Raw genomic sequence first — 19,032 nt, 5'->3', positions numbered from 1 at the left:
ATTTCCGCATCTGCAGATCGTATGCCGAACCAGAGCGACTCACAGATTGCATTGCTTCAGATGAAGATTTTTATTAAGGCAAAATTAAGTCAAATCTGCGATGTTTACATTTCTAGGGTGATATGTATTTCTATTAGAATTTTATGTTTTTCAGAAATGACTTGTAAGTACCGTTTGGCGAAATATTAATGAAATCTCTTTTCTTTAAAAAAAAAAAAAAGAAGTATGAGTGACTTGACTTGTATAGTTAGTATTTAAACTGATCTTGTACATCTCATTAATCGAGGAATAACAACTAACAGATATAAATTTGATTTTACCAATCTTAGCGAGATCATCGTTGGGCTATATTTAGATATAACATAAGGATTTCTTAATTAGCAGAATGAAGGCTTCCTTGAAATTACCTGATTAGAAGAAGATAACCAGGCTTCGTTCCAATTCGTACGCAAATAAGTACATGCACCCAATTGCATGTAGAGCATAGTGCACCCTCTTTTAAACTATGTCGTTTAATCATTTAGAGTCTATAACTTAAAAAAAAATTGTTGTTACTTCCTCCGTTTCATAATACTCGCTACATTTTTCATTATGGGAAGTTTCACATCACTTAAACTCTCTTTATCTCTCTCCTCTCATATGGGTCCCTTTTCTTTTTATTCTCTACCCCTCTCTTCTCCAAAAATTGCCTAGGAGTCCGTGAATTGAGAGTTGTAGCAAGTATTATGAAACGGAGGAAATATTTGTTTCCTTAAATTTTGCAACTAAATATTTCTTTTTCAAATTTAAATTTTAAAGGTACTTGTTCTTTTATCTTAAGCGTAGATGTTCATTTAGTATATGTTCTTTTCATCATAACATATGTTCTTTTATAAATATAGATTTACATGTTCTTAAATTTTAAATCGTGTGTTCTTTTTTAAAGTTGAAAAAAGTTTGTGTTCTTTTACAAAAATGATACTTCCTCCGTTTCATAATAGATGCCACATTGTATATTTTTGGGTGTTTTAAAATAGATGCAACGATGTTTTTTTTCCTTATTTGGTAACTTTATCCCTTACTAACTTGTTTTAAGTACATTAATCTACTTCACTTCATATGTGGTCCCCACTGTTTTTAATCACTTTATATGTACTTCACTTTAAGTACATGGGACCACTACAATTAATCTACTTCACTTTATACTACTTAAACATGCTTAGGAAATTTTTCCTAGAAGTCCGTTTTAATAACAATGTGACATCTATTATGAAACGGAGGAAGTATGTTCTTTTAGATGCACAATGAATATTGACCCTAGTGCAATCCACGCATTGAAACTGCAATCAAATTCTACAAATATTTGATGAGGCATTCATTATATTTTCCGTTCTTAGCCAACAACTGTAAGTCCTATTGACTATCAATCTAGACTTAATAACAAACAATAATAGAATATCAAACAAGAAAGTAGGAAAGAACACACCAGAACTTTTACGTGGACACCCAAGAACTGGGAGAAAAACCACGAATATGCACTAGGAATCGATGAATGTTCAAGAAAGATTACAAAAAGTACTCAAGATCTCTCTCTATACCTTTTCTCTCTATGAAGAATACATTAATGACGTAATTAGGGCACCTATTTATACCCCCACTAGGAAAACCGCGTTTTCGGAACCATCCCACGCCAAAAACAGACCCGCCCGATCAGGTCGGGCGAGACCCGCCCTATCAGGTCGGGCGAGACCCGCCCGATCGGGCGAGTAATGCTTCGTCAAATCTGCTCCCGGGCCCGATCGGGGGAACAACCGCCCAGTTGTTGCTCGTTGTTCCGCCCGATCGAGAGAGATGGCCAGAAGCCATCGGGCGAGCCACGATTTCCACTTTCCCTTGTGTCGTTGTGGGCCCGATCGGGCGGCCTTGCCCGACCCGATCGGGCGAACCCCCGAAATCACCTTTTGACGCATTTCTTCGATGTTTTCCTTCGTTGCAACCTTTCTCCACATCCTATACACCCCATTGAGCCTCATATATGCCATATACCCAACAATCTCCCACTTGGAGATAGGTGTAAGTGAAGAAAACTTCCATACCTTCATCATCTTCTCATTCATCTCAACTCCTAATCCACCATCTTTGCCAACAAATAACGAAGACTGACTAAGGTCCTGCACAACCTTAGTTTATCACAACTCACACTCTTAGTGAGCATATCTGCTGGATTCTTAGAACCCAATACTTTCTCCAGACTCAACTCATTCTCCTCCACTAAACTCCTGATATAGTGAAAACGCCTACGAATGTGTTTAGTCCTACAATGATACATGGGATTCTTAGCCAAATGTACTGCACTTTGACTATCACTGTAAAGTACCACCTATTCCTGTTTAATGCCCATCTCCTCAAGAAAACCAATCAACCATACCATCTCCTTACCTGCCTCCGACATAGCCACATACTCAGACTCTTTAGTAGACAAAGAGATACACTTCTGTAACTTTGACATCCAACTCACTACAATACCTCCCATAGTAGAGACATATCCTGAAGTGCTTTTGCTTCTATCGATATCTCCACTGAGATCAGCATCAACATAACCTTCTAGCTTTACTCCCTTCTGCCAGAAACAAAGCCCCATACTTGAAGTACCCTTCAAATACCTTAGTAACCACTTTACAGCCTCCCAATGCTTCTCACCTGATTTGAAACAAACCTACTAACAACTCCCACTGCAAAAGCAATGTCAGGTCGTGTGCACACCATGGCATACATCAGGCTACCAACAGCTGAAGCATAGGGAACAGTGGCCATCCGCTCCTTTTCTGCTTCTGTAGTTGGTGAATGCTCCCTTGTCAATTTGAGATCACTAGGAAGTGGTGAATTTCTGGGTTTAGCATCACCTACATTGAACCTCTTCAGCACCTTAAGAATATAATCCTCCCGAGACAACTTCAACATACCAGTAGACTTGTCCCTGAAAATCTTCATGCCTAAGATTTGTGTAGATTCACCCAAATCCTTCATCTCAAATACTTGTGACAGCTTTCCTTTCACTCCATTTATCACATCCATACTAGTACCAGCAATCAGCATATCATCAACATACGGAAGTATATAAACTTAATCACTTTCATACCTCTGAAAGTAACAACAATGATCACTATCAGCTCTCTTGAACCCACTGCTACACATGAATTTCATCTCATCTTTCATGGCTAGCTCCCACTTAGATGAATCAGTCGAATTTATTGCTTCCTTGTATGATTCTGGTTCACCTGCATCAGTTAGTAACAAATAATACATAGCAGGTGAATATCGAACAGGTGTTTTGGACACCCTTGCAGATTTTCTCAAGTCAACTTGAGAGACAATTCTCTTTGTACTAGAACTGGAGCCTCTTGGTTGTATGATAATTGTACCCTCTGAATTACCAGGCTGTGAGATATCTGACTCCTCAGAATCAGACCCTGCAGGAGTGTGAACTTCATCTCTATGTTGCTCAACCAATTCTGGAACAATGACATTCCTACCATCAATGCCACCTATCTCCACAATCTCCTTCTCCTGAACTCCCACTACTTCAGTATTCTCAGATTTATCACCAAATACATCCTTATACAGCTTAGTCTCATCAAATGTGACATCACAGTGTCTCAAAATCTTCCTACCTTTTGGTTCCCAACATCGATATCCATACTTCTCCGAACCATACCCAATAAAATAACATTTAACAGCTTTTGGGTCTAACTTGTCACGTTTCTCAGATTGAACATATGCAACACAACCAAATATTTTAGAAGAAAGATTTACCTCCTTTCCACTCCAAACCTCCTCTGGCAACTTGAACTCCAAAGGAACTGATGGTCCTCTGTTTATCAAATAAGCTGTTGTACTAACTGAATCTGCCCAGAAAGTCTTAGGTAGCCCTGCATGCAACCTCATACATCTAGCCCTCTCAGTCAGTGTCCTGTTCATCCTCTCTGCAACTCCATTCTGTCGAGGTTTCCCTGGAACTGTCCTTTTCAGAATTATGCGTTCTCCTCACAGAGTTTTGTGTACTCTGTCAACTCATACTCACCTCCATTATCAGACTTAATGCACTTAATCTTCTTCCAGTCTGATTTTCGACCTCAGCTTTCCACTTCTTGAAAGTTTCATGAAGTTCAGATTTCTTCTTCATGAAGTAGACCCACACCTTCCTGCTGTAGTCATCAATGAAAGTAACAAAATACCGTGAGCCTCCAAGGGATCTGACTGGTGAAGGACCCCACAAGTCATGTGCACCAATTCTAGCTTCTCAGTTTTCAACTCTTCTTGGCTTTTGTGAAAGTCACCTTTTTCTGCTTGCCATAAACACAACTCTCACAAAATTCCATGTCAACTGATTTCAACCCTGACAACTTGCCACTTGAAGCTAAAATCTTCATCCCCTTCTCACCCATATGACCAAGTCTAGTATGCCATAACTTGGTCTCATCTACCGTGGCTGCACCAATCATGTCTGTACACCCTGCAATAGTGTATAAGGTTCCCATCTTAGTACCTCTAGCCAAAATCATGGAACCTTTGGAAATCTTCCACTTTCCCTCAAAAACACAGTTTTGTAGCCACATGAGTCCAGTTGACTCACAGAAATCAGATTCTTTGCTAGGCCTGGAATGTACCTAACATCATGCAGTTTTAAAGTTCCTCCATTCGTAGTCCTGACAACCACATCTCCCTTCCCCATTATATCCAAGGTCTTATCATCAGCAAGATGGACCTTTCCTAACTTCTTTGCCTTGAAGTCCTGAAATAGCTCCCTCATGGGTGAAGAATGAAATGATGCCCCCGAATCTAGGATCCACGACTCTATAGAACTATCAACACTCAAAACCAGAGCATCCTCAACCTCATTCGATGCAGAAAATATCGATGAGTTATCACTATCCTCCTGTCTCCATTATGATCAGATTTTCCACCATTCTTCTTGGGATGTGGACAATCCCTCTTTGGATGACCCTTCTCACCACAATTCCAACAGGTAAAATTTGTTTTGCCCTTAGACTTACTTCGCCCCCTTGACTTTGATCTCCCTTGTGAACTCTTCCCTTTTCCCTTTTGTTTTCCACTCCCTCTACCCTCTGCACTGTATACTCCAGATGATTCTCCACTCTCTTTCCTTCGAATGCTCTCACTCAAAATAAGATCACGGACAACATCATAAACCAATTTCTCTTTACCAGAGGAATTACTAACAGCAGTTACAACAGTTTCCCAAGCAGTAGGTAAAGAGGACAACAAAATTAAAGCTTTCACTTCATCCTCAAAAGCAATATTAACAGACGATAACTGACTTATTATAGAATTAAATTCATTAATATGTTCAGCAGCAGAACTACCATTATTCATCTCTAAATCAAATAAACGGCGCATCAGATATACCTTATTCATAGCCGAGGGCTTCTCATACATATCTACAGAGCTTTGATCAATAGCCGTTGTTTTGATGTCCTTGACATTGAACGCCACAGTCCGAGCCAATGTCAACACACCACGCTAGTGCCTGCCTATCCAGTACCTTCCACTTAGCCTCTTCAATGTCAGCAGGCTTTTCAGACAAAGGTTGATACAGATTTTTCTGATATAAGATGTCCTCTATTTGCATCTTCCAATATCCAAAATCTGTCCCATCAAACTTCTCAATTCTAATCTTTGAATCCTCCATTGTTAATTATTTAGATCTAGACAATAATCAAACCTAGCTCTTGATACCACTTGTAAGTCTATTGACTATCAATCTAAAATAATACAAACAATAATAGAATATCAAACAAGAAAGCAGGAAAGAACACACCAGAACTTTTACGTGGAAACCCAAGAACTGGGAGAAAAACCACGAATATGCACTAGGAATCGATGAATGTTCAAGAAAGATTACAAAAAGTGCTCAAGATCTCTCTCTATAGCCTTTTCTCTCTCTATATGTGTTTTTAATGATGAAGAATACATTAATGACGTAATTAGGGCACCTATTTATACCCCCACTAGGAAAACCGCGTTTTCGGAACCATCCCGCGTCAAAAACAGACCCGCCCGATTGGGCGAGTAATGCTTTGTCAAATCTGCTCTCGGGCCCGATCGGGCGAACAACCGCCCAGTCGTTGTTCGTTGTTCCGCTCGATCGGCGAGCCACGATTTCCACTTTCCCTTGTGTTGTTGCAGGCCCGATCGGGAGGCCTTGCCCGACCCGATCGGGCGAACCCCCGAAATCACCTTGTGACGCATTTCTTCGATGTTTTCCTTCGTCGCAACCTTTCTCCACATCCTATACACCCCATTGAGCCTCATATATGCCATATACCCAACAACAACCTCTTCAGAGTTCAAACTCCCCCAGCCACCCACCCAAAAAAAGAGCACTCCCTTTGTTTACTCTTTTTACATTTAATTGAATGTGTTTCTCCTCTCTACATCAGATACATAAAATACGAAGGAAAAGTTAACCAAAATTATTTAGAAAAATAGAGAAATAAGGAACCAAATTTGCATAAAATTGCAACAAAAATCATATGGCGATTTCAAGGAGATGAAGAGCGAAACTAGATGGTACCTGATTTGAGAAAATAAGATGCAGAAATTTGAAAAGAGATGTAGAGGGATCGAAGACCAACAATGAAATAGAGAAGCAGTAGAGAATGACGTTAAAATATGAAATAAGTTAAAAGATTTTCCACATTTTAGGTACCTGGTTTTGAAATGTTAAAATTATACCTTGCCAATTTCAGTCATTTTAGGAACTGAAATTTATTTTAGATATTTTTCAAACACACTTAATTCATTTTAGGACCTAAATATTTTAGCAACTTATCATTTTAGGCACTTAAAATACCTCTCGAAACATACTAGGATTTCTAGTAGATTCTCATTTTGTCATTGATACTTTTTCTTCTATCCTGATAAACAATACACTAGGAATTCCCTCGTGCGAATAATATTTCCTTTTCTCCTCACCTTATTAGAAAAAGAAATTTTTACTAGTGTGCAAATCATGTACGTTTTACGTACGATGCTTATATTGTCAACAGTAGCAAGTTGTAACGTGGAAAATGATTAATGAAGAACATGCAATTGAACATGAAATGAGCCAAGTTTAAGAAAACTAATCATATTTTGTAATAATACTATGAGTCTGTTCTCCCCAGCTTATTTTCAGTTCAGTTCAGTTTAGTTCAGTTCAGTTCAGTTGTTTTATGCCGAAGAAAATAGGCCCTATGTCAAAATAAAAAGTGGGTTTTATGGTTACAAGAAACTAAAAACAATAAAAAGAACAAGCAATGCATATCGTGGCAAATACCATAACCTTGAAAATAATATTTGGTGACCATCAACTGGTGTGGTAAATCATAGCAGTCTCTAGTTTGCTCCCATGGTAACACCACACGAACTTGAATGCACTTCCACAGACCACAAGAGCTAAACAATAGTTCAAATTATTTCATGAGGATAAATAGTCCAATAAATACCCTCTTTGTATTCTTCTAAATTAAAGTGGATAAAAACCTCAATGAGTACCATAAAATAGCTCTTAGAAAGCATTAGGGTAAGAGAATACTTTCACTGTTTTATTTTCAACTTTTAAATTAATTAAAAAATTTTCTTGAAGCCTCATTGTTGGCACTTGGCCACTTGTGTTGATACAAAGAATGCGGAAGAACCAACACATGCTTAAATCAACTGGTAAGGGAGTTGTTCTAGCTTAACCAGAGGTCTTGGGTTCGAGTCCTGGATTGGGGCCTGACCAGGCTCGAATCCGAATTAGTCGGATCCAAAAATAGATTTCGAAAACCGGATATGGTTCAAAAAAAAAGAATGCGGGAGGAAGAGGGGAAGGGTGACTAATCGACAACCTAGGTCACCGCGAGTCATGAGTATTGTTTTGGACTAGGAGAGAGCTAGGGATCATTAGAGAGAGAAAATTAGGATTGACTATATAACCTTATTACTAAAGTAAATAAGAATAGAAACCAATACTTCTAAATCATATGGCCATTGTCAACAAAGATGAGAGAGAAAGTAAGAGAAAAAAAGAAAGAGAAAGTTGAAGCAATTCTTCGAAACAATGAAACCCTAGAAAACCAGTCCACTTTTCTGATCCAATTTCCCAAATTATCTCCTTTTCTCCATTACTGTCAGCTTACCTAGCCAAAGCAAAGCCGTCTCCTCGTTTCTTGCGTATGGGCTGTAATTCTTCTGCTCATTTCTTGTTGCTTTATATATGAATTTCATTCATTTGCTCTCAAAAAAGCCCCAATTCAATTTAAAGGCTATTCTACTATCTTTAGCCCTAAAAAATTATTAAGTCTACTTAATCATTCCCCTACAGTTTTGAGAGTGATTAGTAGATCTAACTTCCTTCCGATTTCGGTTGCTTGGCTGAGTCGTCATAAAGTATTGCGTTTTTGCCTTAATCCAGCTGGGGATGCTAGAGTTTTGGGGTTCAGAGCATTAAATGCTCTGTTTCTCTCTCCTTCAAAAGTCGAGTGGTTCAATCCAAAGAGGGTTAGAGTGGCTGTTCAGATGGTTTTTCCGGTGCGAAGTGTTGCTTTGTCGATTAATCTTCTCCCCCTTTTTCCAAGAGGTAATTTTTTTCTTGTCAGTGCATTAAATGTGATAGAACATCTCCTTGAGGAGCTAATCCCCTCTTCTAGTCTCTCTCTCCCCTGTGTGAAGGTAATTTTCTGCTATAAAAGGGGATCAAAGGTGAGTTATTACAACACACCAAAAATCCCCTTTCTCTTTATTCCTTGTTCTCTGAATTATAGTATTTCTGTTGCTAGTTGTTTGCATTTAATTATGAGTTCTCCAAATTCCTTTAAGGATGCTGTGCTTGCAAATCCTAATCCTAAAAATACTCATCCCTCTTCTGTTTCTATTGATACTAACCCTACTGCTATTATTTCCCCGTTGTCTTCTGAGTATGCTGCTAAGAATGATGTTATCCCCCCCCTCCCAAAGAGTCTTCCCTTCTTCTGAAAGACCCCCCTGCCTTCCCGGAATCCTGTGTGTTAGATGACCTCCCCCAGGTCAAGAAAGACATTTCTGAATTATCTAAATCATGTTTACTTGGAAAAATGTTGTCTGCTCCTCTAGATATTCGCACAATAATCTCTCGTACTAAAGCTGACTGGAGAATTGTGAAAGGTGATGTTGATTATCTGGAAATGGGGAACGGGTGGATCCTCCTGAGATTTGCTAATCCTCAGGACCTTGCTCTGGTTTGGAGTGAGCGTCCTTGGCATATTCAGGGGGATTTGCTAGTTCTCCAGCCTTGGAAGCCTTCCTTTGATCCTTATCTAGAGGAAATCAGGTGGGTTGACCTTTGGGTGAGAATCCCCAGGCTTCCCACTGAGCTTCTCAATTTCGACTCTATTGCTAATTTATTGGCTTCTAATGACATTGGTGCCTTGATCAAGCTTGATCAAAGGTCTCTTTTAAGAAACAAAATCAGGTTTGCACGTGCATGTGTTCGAGTGGATATCCAAGGTCCTCTATTGGAATTTGCGGAGATCAGTAGGTCTGGTGATCTTGTGCATGGGTATGTTATATGGTACGAAGACTTTTCATCAGGTTGTTCCTTCTGTGGTGAGTTTGCTCACTTGATTGATGTTTGTCCTTTACTAAACTCTCCTAAGAAAGACATTACTATTCAGCTTATGAAGAATCCTAAACAGCACACTCTTTATAAAACACTTGCTAAGGCTGCTGGGCAAGATCCTAACACTACCACTGCTGAGCCAGCAAGAGTGGTTTGTGTTAAGCCCAGGCACCTAAGTAAGAAGTCCATTTCAAAACCTGTTAATGAGAAAAATTCTGAGTCTGTTAATGCTGCTGGTTTACTTCCTATCCCTACTGGTCAGCTTGTTAATCATGGTATTGTTATTAAAGATGCTGCTCCTCCTGTTGCTAAGTTACCCCCCCCCCCAGTCTATGGGAAAGGAAAAGGTAAAATGCTGGTGTCTGATCTCCCTCATTCCAGTGACTCCTCTGATGATGAGGCTATGATATTCCCAAATCCAGTCTCTTCTCTTATTGTTCCTGTTGGAGGAGGGTTGAAGAGCTCTATGGATGTGGGTGTGCCTCCTCTGTTGTCTTTGCCTTCTGCCCAGATTGATACTTCTGCTCCTGTCTCTAATGATCTTCAATTAAACCAGTTGGTCTCTGGGACCAATCAGGTTAGCTTCAGTCCCGCTGCTCTCAATGAATCTGAATCTAACTACCTGCTGGATGATGAAACTTCTGATGATCTGGGTGAGTTAAATGCATATGCGGAAAATTCCTTCCACTCTATCCATTCAGACAGCTCTCTTGTTAGGCAAATTCAACACATGGGGATGGATCCTTCCTTCCCTGTAGAGCTCTCCTCTCACTCTGGCTCAGCAAAAAGGAGAATTGAAGACAAAGATTGTGATGATGATGCCTCTTCAGCCCTGAAGAGGAAGAGGAACTAATCTTCAGCCCCCCTTTTTTAAGACATGGTTATGCCTAGTTTTTGCTAGTTTTGTGGTCTGTAATAGTTAATCCATGTCGATTGGTTTTTGGAATATCCGTGGTGGTGTTAGAAAGCATGCTCTAGAAGAATCAAAAGATTTTTGTATTAGTAACAACATTAAAATTTTAATGTTGTGTGAGGTTAAAGCTCAATCCCCCCCTCCCAAGTAACTGCTAGTGCAGTTGGTTTCCAGTTCTTTGATTCAGTCCCTACTATAGGGTTTGGTGGGGGTATCTGGTTATTTTGGAAGAATTGTAATATTAATCCCTTCTCTTTATCAGTTATCTTTAAATCTTCTCGTTTTTTAGCATGTGAAATTAGTCTTCTAAATTTAAATATTCAATATGTTGCGGTTTTTATTTATGCCCCAGCTCGTAAAGAATGGAAATTTGAGTTTTGGAATGAGTTAATTTTGTATGTAAATTCCTTATCCCTTCCATTTATCATATTAGGAGATTTTAATGAAATCTCTCAAAGTTCGGATAAACTTGGTGGAGCTCAATATACTACTTCCCGATCGCTAATCATGCAAAATTTTTTTAGTAACGTCTCATGCATTGAAATAGCGTTTGTAGGCCAAAGTTTTACTTGGCGGAAAAAGAAGGCTGGACCTAATAATATATTTGAAAGGCTAGATAGAGGTATTGCAAGCACTTCTTGGCTTGGTATTTTCCCGCAAGCTAAAATCAAGCACCATGTCTTTACATCATCTGACCACTGCCAAGTCTCCTTAGACTACCTACCTAAAGAAAATTCTAAGGCCCCCCCCCCCTTTAGATTTGAAAAGATGTGGTGTTCTAGGAAGGACTATGATGCGCTCGTTAAGAGAACTTGGTGTACCAGATTTAATGGGTCTCATATGTTTGATTTTACCCAAAAGTGTAAGCTCCTAAAAGCCAATTCTAAGGAATGGAACAAGACTCAGTTTGGTAATATCTTTCGACAGTTACGATTAGTAGACCAACAACTCCTTGAAGTTCAATCTAGGTTGTTATTGCTTCAAGATGATGTGTCTCTTCAGAATAGGCAAAATATTTTGTTAACAAAGAGATCTAAGTTAATGGAATATAATCTTCAATATTGGAAGTTGAAGAGTAAAACCAATTTTCTCCTCCTAGGAGATACTAACTCTAAATTTTATCACACCCATGCAACTATTAGAAGAAATCGAAATCAAATAAAAGAATTTGTTACGTCTACCTCCCAAGTGATCTCACAGCCGTCGTTAATAGCAAATGAGATCACTCAAGCTTTCAAGGAAAGATTTATCTCTAATCCAAATTGCTCGTTTGATACTAATGTTGATTTTCATCTCCTCACTCCTATGATATCCTATGACGATAATTCTTTCTTGACTTCTATTTGTAACAAGGAAGAAATCAGGGTGGCTGTATTTGACCTTGCCCCCGATAAGTCCCCGGGTCCAGATGGTTATCCCCCTTTCTTCTTCCAAAAATACTGGGGATTAATTGGTAACTCATTCTGTCGGGCAGTCCAAGCCTTTTTCCACTCCGGTAAAATGCTAAAAGAAATTAATCACACCTTCCTTGCCCTAATCCCAAAAATTGCCAACCCTTCTACAGCTAACCACTTCCGTCCTATAAGCTTATGCTCCACGATCTATAAAATCATTTCAAAAATTCTTACTAGTAGATTAAAAGTTGTCTTGGGAAAACTTATTCATCCCCTACAAGGAGCATTTGTTCCGGAGAGGTTGATCCAAGACAACATTCTTATAGCCCACGAGGTCTTCCATGCTTTTAGACATAAAACAGGTAAGGAGGGCTGGGTAGCCATTAAACTTGATATGGAAAAGGCCTATGACCGACTGGAATTGGATTTCATTCTCACTACGCTGGGACAACTTGGTTTTAGCCCTGTTTGGATTCAGTGGATCCAAAGTTGTATCTCTTCAGCGTCTTTCTCAGTCCTTGTCAATGGAATTCCAGGTGACCGATTTTTTCCCTCTCGGGGAATCCGCCAAGGCGATCCTCTTTCCCCATATCTTTTTATTTTATGTGCGGAATTGCTGGCTAGAGAACTTTCTCATGCCAGTAATTGTCCGGACAAATTAGTAGGTGTGCAGATTGGTAGAACTGGGGTGAGAATCCCTTTCTTAACCTTTGCTGATGACACCATGATATTCGCTAGAGCTTCAGATCTTAGCTGTCTAAAAATAAGACAAATTTTAGACAAATACTGTTCTATGTCTGGCCAATTGGTTAATTATCACAAATCTGCCTTTCAATGTTCCCCAAATGTTTCGCCTTCTTCAAAAGCTAACTTTGCTACCATTCTTGGAATGGCTGAAACGACTTCAATGGGAGACTATCTGGGCTGCCCTATCATAGACTCTAGGGTCTCTAAGGAGACTTTTGCTGGAGTGATATCAAAAACTGTCAACCAACTCCCAAAGTGGAAGGCCAATGCCCTTTCTCAAGCTGGTAGAACGGTGCTAATCCAGTCCAATCTGGCTTCTAAAGCCAGTTTTCAAATGCAAAGCTTCTCTCTCCCTAGGCAAATTCTTCTTAAACTAGATTCTACTTATAGAAATTTTTTTTGGAACAAGGATACTTCTGCGAAATCAGCTAACCTTATAGGTTGGCACAAAGTCTGTCAACCCAAAAAATTTGGGGGAGTTGGGATCCGTAAAGCTGAGGTGAATAATGTCGCTCTCCAGTTAAAATTACTTTGGAAGCTCATCTCTTCTCCAGAAAATATTTGGGTTAATCTAGTCTGGAAGAAATATGTTCTCAATAATGATCTCTTTTCTTCTAAAATTCCCCCCTCGGCTTCCTGGCAATGGAAAAACTTGATGGCCCATCGAAAAGTTTTTAGTCAAGGGCTCCGATGGATTATTGGCAATGGTCAAGATATAAGATTCTGGACTGACAACTGGGTTTTCCAATTTCCCCTCGCCTCAAAGGTGTCTCCCTCTCTTGGCACTGAGGAACTCCTGGTTAATGAGTGTTTTCAGGAGTCTGGTGGATGGGATTATCCTAAGCTTCTCACCCTTGCTCCCCCTTCTATAGCCAAGATCATTGTCTCTCTCTTCCTCCCTATGTACCCCCAAAAGGATAAACTGGTGTGGGGTCTCACTGCGGATGGGGAATATTCGGTCAAATCAGGAGCTTCTCTCGTTCAAAGCATCCCGAGTGGTCCCACTCAAAAAGTTGAGTTTTTGTGGATTTGGGATCTCTGTGTCCCTCCAAAAATTAAAAATTTCCTTTGGAAAGCCTGTCATGATGGGATTGCTACTACTACTCGCTTAGAGAAGAGCCATATCTTTGTCCCCCAAAATTGTTGTTTTTGTGACCACCCTTCTGAGACCCTGTGTCATTTATGTTTCGAGTGTCCCTTCACAAAGGATGTGTTAGCCTGCTTATCAGACAAGTTCCAGTGGCCCTCTCTCCCTTTGTGGATCTCTTCTCTGGATCTCTCTTCCTTTAGATCTGCTGTGGAAGTGTTCCACTCTAACCTCTCCTTGGCAGATTTAACTCTTTTTATAATTGCCTGGTGGCATGTCTGGTTTTTTAGAAACAAAATTGTTTTTAACAATGACAGTACTTCCTTCTATCAAGCTAGTGTCATTATTAGCTCTTATGTTAGGAATTGGGATAAAGCTTCTTGCTCCCGGCCTGATGACATTCCCCTTCGCCTCCCCCTTTCTCCTGCTTCGAAGCTTCCCCCTCGTTCGGGCCCGAATCTTGTTTGGGTGGCTCCGCCTCCCAACTTTTGTAAGCTCAATTTTGATGGACCAAACTTTCAAATGGTCAAGCCGCTTATGGGTTTGTCATTCGTAATAGTTTGGGTGAAGTCTTGATGGCTTCGGCTAAAGCCCTAGGGGACCATCATTCCATTCTTTTAGCTGAAGCCATGGGTTTGTATGAAGGTATCAAAGGAGCTAAGTCTCTGAGTATTTCTAATCTAATCATTGAAGGTGATAACCTGACGGTTATCAACTCTCTAAAGCAAATCCACAAATCTCCGTGGTCTATTTCTAACATTATGTGTGATGCAGGCTCATTGCTGCTTTGCTTTGATTCTGTTAGTATTCGGCATTGTTTTCGGGAGGCCAACCGTGCTGCTGATTTCATGGCGCACAAGGGTCATTGCTTCAAGAATGTGCTGATGTGGTCCCCCCCGTATTGTATTGACTTCTCCCTTCTCATCCGCAAGGATGTTTTAGGTTGGCCTCCTCATTAGGGGAGGGCTGCTTAAGGTTTTTTTCTCCGTATCAAAAAAAAAAAAAAAAAAAAAAAAATGGCCATTGTCAACAAAGTAAACAATAAAAGATAAGGGTCATTGTTAATTTGAAGTTTAGATTGATTTTCTTCGCTAATTTACGTACTTTATTTCATAAATTTTGTTTTCTCCATTCTATTTTTAAAATTTCTATAGTTGATTGTTTATTTCCTAGGATAAGTATTTTCATTTTGCAGTCCCTTAAATATTGGATGTCCCACCCAAAAAAGAATCTCATTTCGTATACAGGTATATTTTCCTCTCCAATTTTTTTAATCTACAAGTAACGGTAAGTTTCCTACTGTCCTATTCCTTCCTTTCGTATCTGTCTACTTCTGAACCCTCGATAGCAGGTTTGCATTATTGGTGTTTATACATAAGGTGCAAATTGCATAGTGTAAAGTCTATCCATTCGCCTTATCCTACCTATTTTAATGCTGAAAACGAACAAACAGTGCAAACTGCACATGCTATAAATATCAAAACTTCAAAATATCATACATAAATCTAACAGATCCAAGGGAAAAAAAACAGCGTAACATATCTCAGCACATATGATATCATGTGCACAAAATACAAGGTTCTGGCTACATATTAAATACAAACAAAAAAGTTGGTGAACATGTATAACTTAATAAAATTAAAAATACATTAACTACAAAATAATGAAATCACGTTATTTAAACATTTTCTTAAGAATCGATGAATTTCAGTATGATTGCCTTTGCTTTCTTCTATAGGTCTCGGATTTCTTCTATAATGAACTGGATAGACCGCGCGATAACCTTCTCGTGCCACAAACACACATGGTTTGCCATCATGTGTGCTCTTGATCTATTCCGAACTCAAACTCAAATTATATATCTTTAATCAACTCTCTCAGCTGGAAACTTTATGGACTTTCTGATTCAAGAGAACTTAAGGTTTGTCTGTCATCTTGAACTCTGTTTAGAGTACCAGAGTTTCTTCTGGCAAACTAATATCTTTTCATTCTCACTATTATACCCGGTTTCTTCCTTACGACAATCCCATTTCATCCCCTTGGCAATAGCTTTTATAGCATCGACAAAGTAGTTATTTTCCCGGATGATAGCATACCCATTAGGTCGTAGGATTCGATCCATTTCCAAGAGCACATACTTCATATCGCACCTGTCAATCAATAAAACTTACATTAGACGGGTCCTTGACTCTTTTTTTTTCTTCTTTTGTTTCTTTTTTGCTTTCCTTGGGGTAAAATCTTTCCTAACCCAGATGGTGATTTGAACATTGGAATGTAGGAATCTTATTAAAAAAAAATTATGATTTACCTGTGACTTTCAGCAGTGAAGAGGCCATCTGCGTGAAGAAGATCATATGTTCTTGGATAGGTAGAGAATGGCTCGCACCTGAACCAAACAAAGCTTATTAAAAACAAACCTGCATCATCTAACCAGCTCTACAGCAGGTAAAGGAAATATAACCCATCCATTTTATACTGAGTTTGAATTATAAGAACAGCAAGCGTACAACTGCATGTATATCGAGATTTCCACAAGGGAATATTAGCTTACCAGTCATGATTAGCTCCAATAAGTCCCCGGTCATAAACCACAGGCAGTGTGTTGGCACCATAGGAGGACACCACGTTCATAACCCAAACGGGATCCTCAATTATCTGAGCTGCAAGACCTCCATACATCGTATTCATATCCATAACATTCCGTATCTTGTCACTTCCAATAGCCGGGACCAACTTCTTGTAATGCTTTACTCTGACCTTCCACTTGCTTTCATCATGCTTGAAGGTACCAGCACTCCCACCAGGAGCATCAGAGACGCGATCTGGTGCAACATTTAAACGCAACGGCCACTTGGGCACAGATTTTAAGCTCAATTTCTTGAGCTTCGGACTGGGGACCGTCACACATGAGCGAAGAGGAGTGTACCAAGCCGCATCAGGCTCCACACTATCATCACACTTAGGGGGATAAGCATCAACACTAGCAACCTTTTCATCATAGCAGCTATTATCTGACGCCTTCCTCCACACGGCAATATCATCCTTTTTGCTAAACAGCTTGAAGCACATAGAAGTAAGCAACTCTTGTAGTTTCTCATAATCTGATCTTTGTTCCTCAATAGTGGTATTCCACCCTCGCCAATGGTTCTCATAGTTCACTGGAGGTCCAGAGAGAACCCAAAATCCTCCAGGCCGGAGTATACGATGTATTTCCATGAGATAGACTCCGCCTAGAGACAGCAATGAGCATGGGATAACATATTATAAGCTAGCTTAGATGCAGCGAAAGCAAGATTCCAATTTCATCCAGTGATATAATTTTTCACACAGACACTTATGAGAGAAAACAAGCATATTATGAACTGAAGAACATACCAAATTCAGTCCATGGGATGAGGCACCTTGAGCAGTGAGCCATATCAAATGAGTTTGAAGGGAAAGGAAGCCTTTGAGTCGATATAACTCCTAGAATTGCAGGGATCCCACGTTCCAGGGCAAATTGGACTTGTGCCTGATGGTTATCCCTTGGGGCTAGAGAAACAGTTAGAATTCCCCGATCCAACAGATCGCCTCCCCAGCTTGCAACCTTCATACCAAGTAGCTCATAATATCAATAATAAATACAAAAATATCTCAAAACCTGAACAATTATATGGAACATAAAAAAACTGGTTAAACAATTCTTTTATAAGAAACCCAAAAGAAACATATATTCTCAGAAGGTGTGTAACTGACCCCACAGCCAGTGTCTATAGCAGTTCGGATAGTTCCATCTTTCATTTGAGGAATAAGGGCTTCCATAAGATCTACATAATGACTAACTCCCTTTGGAAACATCGTGCCTCCACCAGGGAAGAGGAACTTCTCTCCTTCTTTCTTCAGCCAATTTTGATTAGACTTCTGCTTGTTGATCCAATCAAAAGGCACATTTCTATAAACAAATTCACAAGAATAGTCACAAAAAATCATAACCTTCTCTTTTTCCACAATTCACGATCTAGTATACCTATACCCATCATCAAGTAATAGTAAATTCTATATAGTCAAGAAGTATTACCTGTACCAACACTCATTTTTGCTCTTAGGCCATCTGATTGGCAGTTTATACCCCTCAGGTGGAGGCACCAAGCACTGTTTTCTTTCAAAAATTGGCGGACAGTGTCGTTCCAAGAAAGCAAGACGTTTATAACCATACTTCTTCCATCTCTATAAAAGATACACAGCATAGCATCAACATAACTTAAGCAGTGTGCTTGAAAAAATAATCAACTATGATTTGATTAGCAAAGTGATATACCATTGGATCTGTGCAAGGAGTGTAATCTTGATACTCAATGCCACATTCAGAAAAGGAAACAGACTTGATCTGCAGAGGTGCAACTGCTGATGTCGTCTGCTGTTTCTGTTCTGTTTTAGTAAAGACACTAGTGATATCTTTAGTATCAATATTATCCTTCAGAGGATTGAAAACCCCACCAAGGTAAAACGATATCCCACATAGCAGAAAAATGATGAAAGACAGAGGGACGATCCTCACGCCTTTATCAGGGTGAGAAATCGGCTTTCCGTCCTTAAATTTCATTTTTCTGGGACTCGACGATTTACCTGCACCATAGATTCAAGTAAAGGTCATCAAAATTGATTACATAAGCCCATGTTCCCAGCAGTTGTTGATACAATAATGACCTTTTTGGCGAAGAACACACAGCATGAAATACAATAGACTATTGCCAACCAACATACTATCAAGTATCAACCCACCAAACAATATAACTATAAGGACACAACTGATAAGTGTATATATTACAGATCATGAAAAGAATAACAAAACCCTACACTGTAATACTGTCAAACTCAAAAAAAAATGTTCATTTAGTTACCTGAAACACCCAAAAAAAATGATGAACACAAAACAAAAATTACTTCAAACCTAGATGAAAAACCAACTTCAAGATTCAAAATTTACATTTAAATCTAAATGGAAAAATACCAGTCTTGAGAAGTAAGCACAGCTGAGTGAGAATATGATGGTAATACCATAAACTAAGGAATCTAAAACATGATTATATTGGAAACAGATCTACTAGTCAAAGCAATAAGTTGGAATTTTATGGCAGGCCACCAATCTGAGATAATTAAGATTTCCCAAAGGCACTTGACCTTGCTAGCATTTCACATGGAGGTGGGGTCCCAAAATGCTAACCAATCTTCAAAACTTTTCCATCTAAAAGAAAAAAGGGCCAATCCCAGTCCCCACTCTTGTTAGGAAAAG

At 39.3% G+C, this 19,032-nt stretch overlaps 2 protein-coding genes across 4 annotated transcripts in view; one reads left to right on the top strand and one right to left on the bottom strand.

Moving 5' to 3' along the window:
- The first annotated feature begins 14,335 nt into the window (after positions 1–14,335).
- On the top strand, positions 14,336–14,719 carry LOC125497838 (uncharacterized). Its single transcript, XM_048645537.1, has 2 exons — positions 14,336–14,453; positions 14,535–14,719. Exons 1-2 carry the CDS (start codon positions 14,336–14,338, stop codon positions 14,717–14,719), a joined length of 303 nt encoding a protein of 100 aa, XP_048501494.1.
- A 554-nt stretch (positions 14,720–15,273) lies between these two features.
- LOC104893068 (probable methyltransferase PMT21) overlaps positions 15,274–19,032 on the bottom strand; it is a 4,550-nt gene continuing 791 nt past the window's right edge. The window contains exons 1-8 of one of the 3 annotated variants that reach the window (XM_010679135.4): positions 18,751–18,897; positions 18,058–18,365; positions 17,818–17,966; positions 17,496–17,691; positions 17,136–17,346; positions 16,312–16,990; positions 16,069–16,146; positions 15,274–15,910 (exon numbers count right to left, since the gene is read on the bottom strand). In XM_010679135.4, coding sequence (XP_010677437.2) covers positions 15,691–15,910; positions 16,069–16,146; positions 16,312–16,990; positions 17,136–17,346; positions 17,496–17,691; positions 17,818–17,966; positions 18,058–18,342 — 1,818 coding nt within the window. In that variant the 5' untranslated portion in view covers positions 18,343–18,365; positions 18,751–18,897 and the 3' untranslated portion in view covers positions 15,274–15,690. Of the gene's footprint in view, positions 15,911–16,068; positions 16,147–16,307; positions 16,991–17,135; positions 17,347–17,495; positions 17,692–17,817; positions 17,967–18,057; positions 18,366–18,750; positions 18,898–19,032 lie in introns of those variants that run through there. The other 2 variants (XM_010679136.4, XM_057395054.1) reach the window with 2 other exon arrangements.

The sequence above is a fragment of the Beta vulgaris genome, chromosome 5, assembly GCF_026745355.1.
Source record: "Beta vulgaris subsp. vulgaris cultivar EL10 chromosome 5, EL10.2, whole genome shotgun sequence".
NCBI lineage: Eukaryota > Viridiplantae > Streptophyta > Magnoliopsida > Caryophyllales > Amaranthaceae > Beta > Beta vulgaris.
Note: the sequence above shows the minus strand (reverse complement) of the source record. Positions and strands in the feature narration are given on the sequence as shown.